The 16,327-nt window shown below is 47.9% G+C and overlaps 1 protein-coding gene across 1 annotated transcript in view; it reads right to left on the bottom strand.

Annotated features, from left to right (window-relative positions):
* The window catches only part of ITPR1 (inositol 1,4,5-trisphosphate receptor type 1), a 163,560-nt gene that overhangs the window by 133,167 nt on the left and 14,066 nt on the right, over positions 1-16,327 (bottom strand). The window contains exons 2-3 of the mRNA XM_059856856.1: positions 15,359-15,466; positions 11,683-11,753 (exon numbers count right to left, since the gene is read on the bottom strand). Of these exons, the coding sequence (XP_059712839.1) occupies positions 11,683-11,753; positions 15,359-15,450 (163 nt within the window). The 5' untranslated portion in view covers positions 15,451-15,466. The remainder of the gene's footprint in view (positions 1-11,682; positions 11,754-15,358; positions 15,467-16,327) is intronic.

The following is a 16,327-nucleotide window of genomic DNA, read 5'->3' as shown; positions in this document are numbered from 1 at the left end:
GCTCCTGCATTGCACAGCTCTGTATCCTCAATAAAACCCAGCTCAGGCATCCTTTGTTCTGCTCCAGGCAGGGGAGGATCCTGTGGCAGTGTTTTCAGCACTGCCATGGTTTCTCTGCTTGCAGGAGATTTCTCCCTCTGAACATCTCACTGAGAGCCACAGAAAGGCTCCTCAACCACAACACAAGGAGTTATGTTTGCACTGAACTTCTGTCCATTGCATAACCAGAACAGATGATCATTGCCAACACTGAGGGCTCAGTGCTGACTATTTTCACAAATTAGGAATGAAGAAGTGTTAGCCCTGACACACAAGTCCCTCGAGCTCCTCTCTGACTGAACAGTTGTTCATCAGAATAACATTTCCAAGGCACACTGCAGTCAGTGTCAATCTGTAATGGCTATTCTGGTGTTTCCACACTCATGTGAGACATAAGGCTTCTTCTACACATTTGTCAGAGGCCACTAAAGCTAATCCAGGATTTTTTCAGCTCCCTACCCCCAGCCAGCCAGTTGCCAAGCAAGGAAACAATTTATTCCTAAAGATCCAGTCAGGTGCTTTTCAAGACTGACCTCAAAGCAGCAAATTCCTCTCTGGATGGCAAAAACATGCAAAGCAGTTTCCAGAGACAAGAACCTTCACCAACAGCTCACTTGTTTCCTGAAGTTTGGATCACAAACTTTCAAGTCAGGCAGGAAAGACTGGAGGTTTTTTATACACTCAGGCCCCAAATCAGCAGGAGCTTGACAGATCAGCACTGGCACCTGGCTCTGCATGCAGCAATGTGAAGAATGCAGCTGGAGGTGCTGGAACCACAGCAGGAGCTGGAGGAGAGGGATCCCACTCAGGTGTTGACACATGAAGTGCCACCCTTCATGCTGAAGGATGAACCCAGATCCTGCAAGGAGAAGGGCAGAATATTCCATCTCCAGCAGGAGGAGGGAGGGAGCTGTGAGTGGCACAGGGTGTTTGCTGAGGACACCTGGCAAGGTCTGCAGTCCCTCACAGCACATTTCATGGCTGGCTCTGCTGGCAGCCTCACCACTTTCCTTCTGACTGCTCTCAAACACAAGCACTCACAGCTTCACCTCCCTGAGACACCACCACTGCAGCCAGCACTCTTGCTCAGTGAGGAACAGGCTGCCCAGAAAATCAGAAGGGAAATTATTTAACTTCTGGGTTGGGTTCCTCTTGGACTAATGGCTTCCATGTGGCACGTGGACACAGCACCTGCAGGGCCTCCTTGATATGGGTACTTGGCATATTTACCTCTGGTCTTCATCAGTAAATGACCTAAACTGAAAATACTTTTGAATTGTAGCTCATTTTGAAGTATAAAGCCTTATTTTCTAAGTAAAATAATTGAGGGTTTTAGTATAATTCCTGCTACTGCAAGCAGCACAGAACCCCATTGTGCCCTAAAAGCAAGAGAAGGGAGATGACAGAACAGACTGAGGAGTTGGACACAGATGAGCTCCCAGGGGTGTCCCAGGGCATTCACCTGCTCCCTCTGAACAATCAAACACCTCATGCCCACAGCAGGTCAAGGGATGAGAGGAAATCAAACCTGAGACATGTCAAGGGGAAAAGCTTGAGAGGCCAGATGTGGTTCCCTAAAGCTTACTGGGGAAGGCAGACCTGAAGCATCAAGATGCAAATCTGGATATGACCTGGATGCTCCAGGAGCACAGATCACACCTTCCCTGGGTGCTCATCAGCAACCAAGCCAAGGGGAGCCAGGAGGCTGTGCCTGAGGCTCAGCCCTGCCAGTGTCAGCACTTCCAAGCTGCAAACACTGTTCTGAACCAAACCTGAGTGTGTTTGGCACCAAGTGTTTGTGCTCCCACACACCCAGCACAGCCCACAGCTAAGTCCTGGGAATGTCTTCAAGGGAGCTACAGCTGCTTTAGACTGAACACAAGCACTTTGGACCTCAGCTACAGAGCCCTGCCACGAGAGCTGATGACCCACTGGTAACTGTAACTCACTGGCCATCAAATTCCAAAAGCTCCCACCAAAGTGGGAAGCATCTTTTGATGATCCTTGCCTAAAAAACCTTTCCCTGTGTATTTTGGTGTCTCAGGCACCCAACAGCAGGTGAACATAGCTCCAAAAAACTCCAAACAGAAGTGAAGAACACACAGCCCACCCAGCCTCCCACCCAGCCTTGCCTATTCGGTATTTTTTATATTTATGCCCAAATAACCAGCTTGCACATAAGAAAACAATAATTCATCACAGCTCCTGCACTGCAAAGAAACCAATCTTTGGCTCTAAGTTATCACAGTTGGGTAAATCTCACCCAGGGCCAGGTCAGTGAGCCTGAGCACAGTAAATGCATCTCAGAGGTGCTCTGGACTGCCAGCAGGATTTTACACCCCACACCTCACCTGGGGCTCCCAGCACTTCAGAGAATCAATGTACAGCTCAAGATGTTCCCAGTACCTGGGAGACCTCTGTCCTCACACACAGGGTTTTTTCCACACAATTTATGACATTATCCATCATCCTGCATCCTTCCCAAGGAGTGAGACTCCTTCCTCTGCAGAGCAGAGGCTGTGCTGGCAGCAAACACCCACCCTGAGGTTTACCTGAAGGTCCTCTGGAAGTGCTTGGCATTGCTGAGACTCCCCAGCACCCCAACCCTGGCAGGTCACAGAACAGACTCTGAGAGCCTCTCCAAAGAACAGAGCAGAGCTGATGGGCTGCACAGAACAACACACTTGACTACTCTAAATATTAAGCAAGCCACAAATTTTAATATCTTTGCTATATTAAAAGATAGGCACCAATGTCACCCCACCCCCACAATTCATCAAGGCATTTCACTCCCTTGGGCTCTTGTGACTAAGTATAATATTTCATTAAATATCCTGTTCATACTGGCTTATGTACTAGGGAACACACTAATTTTAGAAAACTGATTAGCTAGTTCTTTCTAACCGAGTGTTATTGTAGCTAAGGTCAGATTTTGCACTGAAACTATGGCAACAAAGCCACAGTATTCTTTTGTCTACAAGGTTGGGACCAGGTTTATTAACACAACTGCTCTACTTAATAGCTCAGCACTGCTTTTTGGCAATCCCTTCCTCCATCCTACCTGAAATACCCTGAGCTTTCCACAGGGAAAAGGCTCAGACCTACAAGAGTTGAGCAAGAATAAGTGTTCAAAAGAGCATTTTGTTCATTTCTTCAGTTCTGGGCACAGTCAGCTCCCCTTGTCCCACACAGGGACATGTCAGGCTGGAACTGCCACCCCCATTTGCAGAGGGACCAAGTGCACAGATCAAACTTCTCCTCAGGAGAGGGATAATAATAAATTAAATCCCAATCCTTCCTCTGCTGTACCTGAACCAACAGATTGGGTTTCAGAGTGTTCCAGTTATGCATATTAATGGTTCTTTCTATTTCAAAGGGGCTTTGCTCTGCCTTCATCTCCATGCAAACACCCCAGAGGAAAGCTCTTGAAGCCCACAAGTTGGCAGACAGCTGTTTGGGCACAGGATTCCAGGCACAGAGCAGGGGGCAGACACAGCCCAGCCAGTCTGTGCCCCAGAGAGGAGCTGGCAAACACAGCCCAGCCAGTCTGTGCCCCAGAGAGGAGAAACACAGCCCAGCCAGTCTGTGCCCCAGAGAGGAGCAGGGGGCAAACACAGCCCAGCCAGTCTGTGCCCCAGAGAGGAGCAGGGGGCAAACACAGCCCAGCCAGTCTGTGCCCCAGAGAGGAGCTGGCAAACACAGCCCAGCCAGTCTGTGCCCCAGAGAGGAGAGGAGAAACACAGCCCAGCCAGTCTGTGCCCCAGAGAGGAGCAGGGAGCAAACACAGCCCAGCCAGTCTGTGCCCCAGAGAGGAGAGGACAAACACAGCCCAGCCAGTCTGTGCCCCAGAGAGGAGAGGAGAAACACAGCCCAGCCAGTCTGTGCCCCAGAGAGGAGCAGGGAGCAAACACAGCCCAGCCAGTCTGTGCCCCAGAGAGGAGAAGGGGGCAAACACAGCCCAGCCAGTCTGTGCCCCAGAGAGGAGAAACACAGCCCAGCCAGTCTGTGCCCCAGAGAGGAGCTGGCAAACACAGCCCAGCCAGTCTGTGCCCCAGAGAGGAGAGGAGAAACACAGCCCAGCCAGTCTGTGCCCCAGAGAGGAGCAAACACAGCCCAGCCAGTCTGTGCCCCAGAGAGGAGCTGGCAAACACAGCCCAGCCAGTCTGTGCCCCAGAGAGGAGCAGGGAGCAAACACAGCCCAGCCAGTCTGTGCCCCAGAGAGGAACAGGGGGCAAACACAGCCCAGCCAGTCTGTGCCCCAGAGAGGAGAAGGGGGCAAACACAGCCCAGCCAGTCTGTGCCCCAGAGCCAGCTCCTCCTCTGTCCCCAGCTGTCACATGGACCTGGACAGACCCTTTTGATCTGTGCCACACAGACCCTTCCCACCCACCTCAGCACCCATCAGTGGGACACAGACAAAATCCTGACCACCAGTAATTAATTATTCAGCCAGTCAATTATCTCTGCTAAGCACATCAACACAGAATCCCTGCAGGGTTTGGGGTGGAAGGGACCTTAAAGCTCATCTCATTCCCAGCCTGCCATGGCAGGGACACCTCCCACTGTCCCAGGAACCATCCAGCCTGGCCTGGGACACTGCCAGGGCAGCCACAGCTGCTCTGGGTAACAAAGCACCAGAGTCAGGATGTCTTTGGGATATCCTGCTACTCCATCACAAATAATCTCCCACAAACTTGTCTGGCTTCACAGGCCAGTCAGGAACCACTGCAAGAGATGAAGGAAATAAAATAAATCCAGCTTTCCAATTCACTCTAAATAAAAAAAAAACCCAACCAACCTTCCCCTGGATTCCTGCATCCCCCCTGACCAGGGCACCCCAAGCCTTGGCAGATAGAAAGCAAACTTGTCTGCATGGAAAAGCAACACTTCCAACTTCCCAGCTTTTTTAAAATATCTAAATGCTGCAGTGACAATTGTCCCCAACATCTGCTTGCACGTAGGCTGCAGTGGGCTAAAGTTTCACAATTCAGAGACAGGATTCAGGATTTCTTCATCTTATAAAGGGCAGCAAATTCAAATGCATACAAGCAGTTGGCAGTTTTCTAGTGCAGCTCTATAAATACTGAAAGATTCCTCATCAAGGCAGCAAAATGTATTTTAGATTTAACTACATCCTAATTCAGCAAGACTGAAAGACATTTTTTTTACTCAAAATGCTCAATGCTTCAATTTTGAATAAAAAAAATTATAGGCACAACAACAGACTGTATTTTTATCATTTTTCTCTTCCATCAAACAACTTAAAACAACTTATTTTGATTTTACACTTCTCATTTTGATTTTTACTCTTTCTGAAAAGGGGGTAAGAGGCATCTTTTTGCTTTTTGTGGTGTTTGGCTGTAAAACACAAGTTGGTTTAAGTGGGTATTCACTATTATGCTCCACTTTCTACTGCTGGTATTCAGCACAGGCATTTTAATCTGACTTGGACATCTCAAAATTGGAAAGGAGTTTCTATTGCAAGTGATGGATGTCTCTGCAAGAAGGCTTTGGCCTCAGCACTCAGGCACTCCCCAAAGTTCTGCTTCCTGCACGAAGAACAAATCCTGCTATTTGAACTGCTACTATCAGAGGGGGGAAAGAGGCCATGTTTAGAGTCCAGTTTAAATATTCCATAAAGGAACCCAGGCACCTCAATAATGAACACACCCAGGCTTTTCAGCAGCATTAGAAACCCCATGCTCAGAAGGAAAGGAAGCCCAGACTTGGCTGTGCAGCTCAGGTCTATCCCATCCTCCTCACCATCACCCCAGCTCAAACCTCTGCAGAACACCCACTCCAACTCAGCTGAGAGTCAAACAATTCAGGCTACTCCACATCAAAGTGTAAAGAGCTGATATCATCCCTTTCACCACAGCAGACCAGGAAAATGTGTGTGGAGAGACCCAGGGTTCAAGGCTGCCCACAGGAGCCTCAGGCTGATCCTGATCCCACAGAAAACTCCTGATGAACACAGGGGTGCCACTGAAGCACCCCAAAGGGCACTGTCTGCTGCTCATACTCCTCCAAAACCACCTGGCAGAGGGACCTGGTTATTTGTTTTAACTTGTTTTTTAATTTGCAGAAGTGTTTGGGAAAATCAACTAGGTGACCCTGCAGCTGAAAGAATCCCTAATCTCTGCCCTGGTGCCAGAGCATAAACAAGCTTGCCCTGGCTAAATAAGGGTAAATAATGTGTATGTGTGCAACAGAAGTGCAGAGCCTCCAGCAGACCTGCACCAATCACAGATTTCCTTCATATTTTCCCTTCATATGGAGTTTCCTTCAAGTAACACAAAGCAGGAATGGGGAGGCTTCAGATCAGTGGTGGCAAAGCTGTGAAGGACAAAACAGAAAACATTTCTGCCAGGGAGAAGCACACTGACTTCATCAGTGCTGAGCACAGGGATAACTCAAGAACATCCATCAAAACTGTGGATATTGGGAATGAGGAATTGTTCCCAGTGAGGATGGGAGGCCCTGGCACAGGTGCCCAGAGCAGCTGTGGTGCCCCTGGATCCCTGGCAGTGCCCAAGGCCAGGCTGGACAGGGCTTGGACCAACCTGGGACAGTGGGAGGTGTCCCTGCCATGGCAGGGCTGGCACTGGATGAAACATAAGGTCCCTTCCAGCCCAAGCCAGTCCATGATCCATACCAATCCAGTTCTTACAGCCATACCACTATAAATGAAAGCTGCAGCTCTGAGGCTGAGCCCCCAGGGCTGGCCCCCAACACCTGCAGAGGCAGCAGCCACAGGAGCACAGCGTGGATTAGGATCAAAAGAACAAACAGAATTTGAACTACTCCTCTTCTGCTTTGCCATGAGGGTATTTTAAGTCTAAGATATGGGTTCATTCCTTGAACATCTTGCCAAAAAAAGAGTGTTGCCCAGCAACTACTAAAATAATGTTCTGGAAGGAGGGAGCTGCTGGACAAATTAACCCAGTGAGTGCCCTTTTTGCCAGAGTTTCCAGCAGCTATGGCAGAGCTGCTGGAAGGCTGGCAGACAGCTCTGCATCCCAAATAAAGAGCTGTAAGGAATTTCCTGAGAAGCCTGTCAGCCAGACTGTTTTGCTGTAGTAGCAGTGTCTTGCATTAAACAAACACGTTTGGCTCGGCACAGAGCAGCAGCTCCAGCACCAATGGACACAAATAAACCCTGCAAATGCTCAGTCCAGCTCCCAGAGAGCACAGAGCAGCAGCTCCAGCACCAATGGACACAAATAAACCCTGCAAATGCTCAGTCCAGCTCCCAGAGAGCAGAGAGCAGCAGCTCCAGCACCAATGAACACAAATAAACCCCTGCAAATGCCCAGCCCAGCTCCCAGCTCCCACAGAGCAGCAGCTCCAGCACCAATGAACACAAATAAACCCCTGCAAATGCCCAGCCCAGCTCCCAGAGAGCACAGAGCAGCAGCTCCAGCACCAATGGACACAAACCCCTGCAAATGCCCAGTCCAGCTCCCAGAGAGCACACAACAGCAGCTCCAGCACCAAAGAACACAAATAAACCCCTGCAAATGCTCAGCCCAGCTCCCAGAGAGCAGAGAGCAGAGAGCAGCAGCTCCAGCACCAATGGACACAAATAAACCCCTGCAAATGCCCAGCCCAGCTCCCAGAGAGCACAGAGCAGCAGCTCCAGCACCAAAGCTCCAGCCCCGGGCTCTGCTGCAGGTCCAGCACCAGGGCAGGGCTGGGTGGCACCTGCAGAATAAGGATCTGTGTGTGTACCTCAGCAGGAATGATTTCCAGTGGAAATTCCAGCTCCAGCCCAGCTGAGGGTCAGCTCCAGTTCACACTTCCCACATCAATCCATGCATGTTAAAAGGAAATTCATTTATAGCCCCTCTTCAGCTGCAGTCACACTCAAAGATGGCAATTAGAGCTTAATAAAAACATGAAATGTCTTTTCTGTTTAAAGAAGTGCAGATAACTAAGGGAATGTCACATTCTTTCTTGTTTTGGAGACTCACACAAGTAGGATTTCTTCCAGGAATCTCATCTGTACACAGTACATTTACAACAGTTAAGTAAAAAACCCTCTTTTGCATACTAACATTATTAAAAAGAAACACTCTAATGAAAGCACTCTTCAGTCTTCACATTTTGAAAAGCAGTTTTAGAGGACTTTAGAATTGTTTGGAGCTGGAAGGGCCAGAGAAACGCTGTACTTGAAAAAAAACCCAAACACACCCAAACCACTGTATTTAAAGTGGACACAGAAAGGCAGAATAAAAAAAAAAACCACTCAAAACTTAGACCATAATTGCCATCCTGCCTCAAACCACTGACCTCAGGTGCTAAATAATTCTGCTTGGGACAGAAAATAGCAAGAAAAAGAATCAACCTTCACACCTTTCAGTGATCAAATGAATATTTTAATGACCCAGAGGCACCACAGCATTGAACATGTGAAATAACTGCAGGTAAACACTCACAGGAACTTGAGTGTGCTGCACTACCCTCCTCTGGAGCTCCTTCCAACTCCAGCACTTCACTCTTTTCCATCTAATAACCCTGGAATTCTTTTTTTTTTTTTTTTAACCATCCCCTTTACACTTTTACTCCACACTCCAACCCTGAGCAGCACCACCCCTCTGACTCTCAGCTCCCTCTTGCACCTCACCCTTTCCAGGGCTCCCCCACCTTCAGCTCCATCTGTCAGACAACTTTTCCCCCAGCTCCTGTCAGCAAAGGCACTCCTGGTGTCCCCAGGATGCCTCTGCTCCTTCTGCCCCCCAGCTCCAGCACATCCTCCTGTCCCACCACACTCACACCCAGAGTCCCTCGCTGCCTCCAAGCCAGGCCTTTTCCCAGCTCACAAACCCCACCTCAGCTGGGAAGGGGCTGGTTTTAGGAGCACATTCCCCAGGCAGGGCTATTTTCACACCAGCAGCAGGTTACCAGTGTTTAGTGACAGAACATGCTCACATTTAGGCACTGCTGCCAAACCCCTCTCTGCAGGCACAGGGTGGTGCACACACCCCCACTTTGTGCACAGCAGCTCTGCTCCATTTCAAGGGTCTGAAGAGGAAAGAAAATCCCCCACCCTCTGGAGCAGGGCCTTGCTGCTGCCACCAGATGCAAGGGGTTAAATGTAGCCTTGGCAACATGACTTTTCACAACCTGAAGCACCTGTGCTTAGGGGAAGAAGCAGGGTGGATTCATTCTGCCACTGGACAGACAGGCTTGAGTGTCCCACTGAATTTTCTTGGAGTCATCTGGGCATATCTAAGCAATCTTGCTTCTAAAGATCTCTCCTCACATTGATTAAGCACGAAATTTGTATTTACAACAGTTTTACATCTGCCCACGGAGGACAGAGCTGCTCTAAGAAGCTCAGAATGACTCCCCATAAAATGGTACCAATAAGATCCCCAAGCCTGGCCGAAGGTGACAGGCTCAGTGTCCCTCCCAGGAAGGGACTGACCTGCACCTGGACACCCTGGAGCACAGGGACATTAAGCAGGTCACAGAAGCACAGGAGTGTTTTCCCAGTCCTCTGTAAGAGTACAATCCAAGTCACTTCCACTTGGTTCATTTTCTTCTTGCTCCAAGAAGATTTTGGAACATTCCTTCATTATCACCAGTGGCTGGCCCCACTCCTCAGGCTGCAGCTGCTGTGATCACCAGCACGATTGCCAGGATGGTTTGGGCTGGAAGGGACCTCAGAACTCACCCCATGCCACCCCCTGCCATGGCTGCTCCAAGCCCTGCTGCATAAAAATGGAGTATTTTCCATTTCTGGTGAGGATGAGGTGATAAACTCCACAATTACTTCTTCTGAACATATTTATCATGGAAAGCATTTTATCTCAGACTACACTTACAAAGTATGTGTATAAATAAGAGAAAAGCCTGCTAAAATTTTATGACTTGTGTTGCCATTTACCATTAAGCATAAACCTCCCCATGAAAGCTTCACTGAAGAAACTACAAAGGCTGGAAAAGGTTCACACCATTCTTTCTCCCTGTATAAATTATAAGTAATATGAGAACATTTACAATGTCTAACCACGGTGTTTTATGTCAGACAAATGTCTCTCTGTACTTGCAGTTCCTAAACTGTGCTAGCAAGAATTGCCTTTTTCTCATTCTTTCCTCTCTCTCTGTCTCTCCCTCCACCTCCTTCTGCACCCAGCAGTCTCAGTCAAATCTGCTTTTATTCTTCCATACGATTTTAACTTCAAGAATGCCTCAAAAGTCAAGGCTCTGCTTCACATAACAACATTGTTCTTTCTTGGAGAGCTGAGCACTGAATGCTGAACCTTCCCCAGGTTGCCTCTTTAGTGTTTCAATTATCAGCTCTTCAGTTTTCCAGGAAAAAGGGAGAAAAACCAACAAGAACTCACAGACTTCAGCAATATTTTAAAAGGAGAGCTGCATTATATGCAACATCGTGTCATGGCCAAAAAACCCCAAACCCACCCAAATAACAGCAAGCAAAACCAGCAGTACAGACTGTACGTGGTGTTCAAGGGCTGTCACCTGCAGTTCTGGCCACACCTGAGCAGAATTATGGTGATTCTGAGACCCTGATAAAGGCAAAGCATAACCAAGGAAACAAGATTCATCCAAAGAAACAAGACACAGGTGCTGCTACACCTGAAACAATAAAATCCAGACCAAAATTGTAGAATATCTGGCTGAGTTATCCTCTGGGTGAAAGATGCAACCCAGGGGTGAGAAAAAGAATTCAAGGTCTTTGCAAACAAAATCCCAGTGAGTGCTTCTCTTCCTGTCTGAGGCCTTTCTTGAACAAGTCAGCCCTTGCTAAAATGAAAAGCAGAGCAGTAATTTCTTATCACTGAGCATAAGTTTCCTGGCAGAATGAAAGCAAAGCCCAAGGTAGCTCATATCAAATTAGGTCAGATAACAATAGCTGTGGCTAACACTTGCTCCTCTTTATTTTCCTCCTCCCTGAGGTTTGGTACTGGGTAATTAGAAAGAAGGTGTGATAAAATGGAGAAAAATAAATGAAATTCCCAGGGACTGTGAACATTTGAAGAGATCTGAAAAGCAAACAACTACCAACCTCAGCCCCATCCCCTCTCACAGCTTTCTTCCTTCCTGTTTGGCTGGGAGAGAGTTAATCTTCCTTGCAGTAGCTGGTAGAGCCACATTTTGGATTTGTGCTGGAGGCTGTTGCTAACACAGGGATGTTTCAGTTACTGCTGAGCAGATCTCTGCTCCCCACCTCCCCTGTGAGGGCTGGGGGAGCACAGCCAAGCCCAGGGATGGGATATCCCAGCCCATCACACCAGGATACAGAGCTGGGAGTGCCTGGAGAGGTGGCATTTGTCTTGGCCCAACACCTGCCTGCCCATGGGAAATGGGGAATCAATTCACTCTTCTGCTTTGCTGCTGGGTGAAGCTGTTCCTTTATCTACTGAACTGCTGTATCTGAACACTCCTCCTCTCCCAGTTCTCTCCCCCATGCCAGTGGGTGGGGCTGACTCAGGTTAAGCCACCACAGTCCCACAGACATGCAACACACACATTTTTCCTCATGGGTTGCCATCCATGGAAGAAGATGACACTAAAACATGCCAGAGAAAGCACAGAGGTCAGAGATTGTTACACATCACTGCACAAAACAATCCTTTCTAAGCAGAAGGGGAAGGAGCTGTCTGACCAACTTACCTCTGAATTTTTTGGGTGGGTTGTTAAGATCACCTGCTTCTGGCTGTACCACACACCGATCATCCACCAGGCTGCAAAGAAACGAGCAGTGCAGTGAGGCTCCACCCCTGCAGCCCCCTCCATCCTCGCCAACAAAACCAAAGTCGTTCACTTGCAATATTTCATCCGAGTGGCCACTTCAGCAGAAGACATTCCCCAAATGCCAACTTATGCCAGATCTTTCTAAGAAGCATGCAGCTAATTTTTACTGTTGCCCAGAGCTATGCTCCTGGTAGGTGGGACAATAAATAAGTCATTGCTCCTGTGTTCTGCATCATCCTTATGTCCCCTGCTCGAGGTGCAGACAGAACAGCCCATATTCTAGGGAGGTGACAGACAGCCTCAGGACAGCTCCTGCCTCTTGGACAGATTTGAGTCATGCTGCAAATGGGTTTATATGAATAGAGAACAGGAAAATATGACAGCTATGCAAACTGGACGCTGACCCTGTGAGCCCTCAAGTATTGGGAAATGGCAGTGAAGAGTCACAATAAAAACTGACTCCTGAGAGAAAGGAAGGCACAAATGTACCCTCCTGCTCACCAGCCCAGCACGAGGTGAGCTGAGGGATTGAGCCAACCTCCTCCTGTTCTGCCAGGAAGAGGGAGAGCTGGACAAGCAAATCCAAGAGATTGCAAGAGGGAATGACAGGACAGAGCTGTCTGTCCCTGCACAACCCCCACAGGGTCAGCTGAAATCCCAGAGAATAAAGGGAACAGGCAGGAAGCCCCTGTTCCCACTGCTCTGCTGAGCAGCTTTGGATCAAGGTGGAACTGGGCTTTTCCCAAACTGGAAAATTGCACCTGTAACCAAACACTGGGGCTTGATTTGATCCTAAATGACTCAATTTGGCCCCTTACAACCAATCTGTCAAAGAGGCTTTCTACATAAACGTAGAAAGTAAAACTCCAGGGTCAAAGGTTTGAGAGGTCCATTCTCATGCAGAATCAACTTGAGGAAGACTGAGACCTAGAATATGAGAGTTGTTCCTTGCAGAGGCTGCTCACATGCAGGGAGCATCCTGAGACAACAATTAGAGAAAATAAGGAAGTGCATGAAAATTAAGAGATCAGAGAAACTAAGAGGGCTCAATAGTTTTATGCATCTAAGATTTGCATATGCAAACATTCAGAGTGAATTGCTTTTTCCCCATGGATTTTCTCCCTACTCAGTACTATATATATATTTATATATAGGTGCTCCAACATGAATGGTATTAACATTTGAGCTGGAGCACCTGCTTCTGGTGAACAAAGGGCCAAAAATATCCAGGAAATAGATTACTCTGATCATCCCATACAGATCACCTCAGTGCAATACATCCCTCTCATCTGAGATTAAGTTGAAAACAAAGAGGAACTTCCCAAACTAGTAAGAAGAAAATTTTACAGGGTGAGAAACACGAAAGAGGATATATTGTACACCAGTAATCATCATGATGACAGCACTGAGTTTGGGAAACAGCAAGAGTAAAGTTCTGATTAAGCAACATGTCATAGGAATATTCAATAGGAACACTCATCAGAGATTTGGGACAGCATTAGAATGTAGAGTGAGTGGTATCTGCTCCTCACCCTTCAGGAACCACATAACAAGTCATTACACATCGTTATGACATCAGACTGTCAAAACTCCACATGGGCTGGAGGACAATTACACCAAATCTTTCCTTTGCTGCTTTAATTTTCTCCAGGACAAAGACTAAATTAAATATGGGACAAAACTAATTTGATTACAGAGGCTTATTAAGATGATAATGCATTTCATGTTTCACATAGCAATTAGGATTTCTGGCTTAAATTAGGCTCAGAGATACGTGGCCATTATATAATGCAGTTACCTTAAAACAGCACTAACCAAATCACAGAGGAGGCCTGAGCACGGAGGCTCTTTAGGCCTGCCATGAGAACATCTCATCGAGCCCAGGAAACACACGTGCTTGGGGCCTGTCATGTCCTCAAGGACCACCCATGGTGAAAAACATCTGCTCAGCAATGCCCTCAGAAGCCACAGCCACTGCATACTGTTCATCATGCACTGCATGGGATTCACATGGCAGAACAACTTTCTACTTGGCCTGGAGTTATTTACTGCCACACTCGCTGCAGGACTGGGAAGAGAAACAATAGGCAGCTGTAGAGGATAACTCATGCTGCCAGTGTTCAGCAGATAGTATTTGGCCCGTCACACAGCTGATCCAGGGCTGCACAGTGCACGTGGCATATTTGACCAGGACCTGGGAAATTTGTCAAATACATTTGCCAAATACTATTCGACCAACCCTACTTACTACATCCCTTGCTTTTATCATACCTTCTCTCCTTTCTGGCAGCATCCCATATTTTCTTCTCTTTCCTATAATAGATCATGGTGCATCTTCAGTGTCTGCTTCCTTCTCTGCCCCCTTATTTTCCAGAATCCTAATAGCTAGAGGACTAAACCTACAAGTTAGTTTGGAGTCACTCAGGTGAGATTCCAGCCCGCTGTTTCCTGCCGAGGCACTTACCAGGATGCTGGCTCTGTACCCTGCTTGGGAGCTCCATTTACCAGATGCATCTGGGCTGTAGGCATCAAAAAATGTGCTGTGACTGTACCCACCCTGAGGCCCTTAGGGCTACTGGAAATGAGAAGGAGCAGGCTGTGTGTGTGCCCCTGCTGGGCACAGCCCCTGTGCCACACGCTGCTCCTGCCCTCAGGAACAGGGGCCAGAGGTGCTCCTGGAGCTTCTCACCCTGCAAGGGCTCCTCCCCAAGCAGCACCCAGCTCCTGATGTCTGCAGAGGTTCCTCCTCAGCGGGATCAAACATTCCCTGGCCCTCCTCAGAGCTGTGTTCCAACCCCTGGCTCTGCTCTGCCAGCTCGTGCTTTTCCCATGTGAAAAGCTACTTTTGTGGTTAGTGGAGCAGCACTCCCCTCTCCCTGCTGCAGAGCACCTGCCCCTGGCCTGGTGGAAGGCAGCACAAAGGGGTTCTGTGGGAGGCACAGGGGGCAGGAGCTGGCACAACACAGCTCCCACTGCAGCTCCAGGGCTCTGGTAAAGCACAAGGGTCAAAACATCTTCTCCTTTGATAGGAGAAAAACCATTTTGTTCATAGGAGAAACCTCAAATTAAACCTCAATTTTAAGGCCAAACTAGCTGTGGTGGTGAGTTACTGGTATTTAAACCACTTGGCTCGGGGATTTGATTTATTTTTTTGTTAGATATATATGGTTTTGACACTACTTCCATTGCCTGTGCTACATCCTTTGTGCAGTCAGCAGAGTGCACTGGGGTCTGCTCATCCCTGACCGGGGGAAGGGGCAGGGAGGGACAGGACGGGACACACGGATGGACACGGGACAGACAACAACATGAAAATCATTGGACTGCATTCATTCCCCTCTACCCCTTCACCTGACAAGGCTCTTCCTCCCACCAAGGACATCAAACTGCACCACAGCCATGGATACACTCTCCAGCCTCCCAAAATCTACCTTGCCATAATCACTTTAGGCCATTTTTAGATTTAGGGCCAAATCTATCCATAAAGCTCCCTTGCTTTAGCCAGTATTCCCTGGGGTCAAGGCTCAGGAGAGCTAGCTGAGCTCTGCTGGTCCTTCTTACAGGGTTTTTAATACAAGAGAACAGCTGCTCTTACCCCAAAGTGCTAATAAATCCATTTGTTGAGCCCTCTGCATAGAGAGAACAAATATCTCCAATATGAAGGAAGCTCGACATCTTGTCAGTCATCTCTGGCTTATTGCCCCTGGAAGAAAGAAGAAAGAATAAAGCACAACATGAATCAGGCAGAATTCCTTGGTGCAGCTACCAGAGGTTACAGCAACAGGAGCCTTTGATTGTTGGTTTGTTTGAAAAACCGAGCAAGTTCTCGCAGTGGAACTTCAGGTATCAAAGGAAACCCAGCAGGCCAGAGTGCTTGCTTGGAAAAATAAACCAGGAAAAACAAGCAGCTACTGGCATCTCATTCCACGTGGGACTGCTTCACAGGCAGGCATTCATCCCAGAGGATGGTGGATTTCAGTGCAGCTGCAGCAACCCATTCCATCCCACCTGCCAGAGGGAAAGGGGGAGAGGGGACTGCTGCAGTTCCAGCCATATCTGTTAAATCACATTTCTTTGACAGAATTAAAGGTTTAAGCACCCTTCAAAGGTTCTCCTTTGTGTTGGAATGGTGCTCCTGAGAAATTCAAAGTATTGACCCAATTCATTGCAACATTTTTTGACAAAATTCTGACATGAGACCAGCAGGCTCCTGCTTACACCCACAGGCCCAAAATCAGAATTAGGTGAGGACCCACTCAGCATTCCTGACAACAGATTTGGCATGTTAAAACATAAAGATTAAGATTTTTCCAAAGTCAATTGCTTTATCAGACAATGAAATCAGTAATACTTCCATCCTGGGTTTAATATAGATGGCTTAAATGTAACACTGAGGAGACAGACACTGAGCCTTGTCAGCTTCACCTGTATTAAGAACTTGATTTTCTCTAAAGCCCCAAGTCCAAATGACACAGGATCCACCTGCCATTTCAATAAATAGAGAAAAAATTGAGTTTCAATCTGTCACAGCAACAAAGAGCCAACATGAGCCCGGATAAAAAAC

Source organism: Haemorhous mexicanus, chromosome 11, assembly GCF_027477595.1.
Source record: "Haemorhous mexicanus isolate bHaeMex1 chromosome 11, bHaeMex1.pri, whole genome shotgun sequence".
Taxonomy (NCBI): Eukaryota; Metazoa; Chordata; class Aves; order Passeriformes; family Fringillidae; genus Haemorhous; species Haemorhous mexicanus.
Note: the sequence above shows the minus strand (reverse complement) of the source record. Positions and strands in the feature narration are given on the sequence as shown.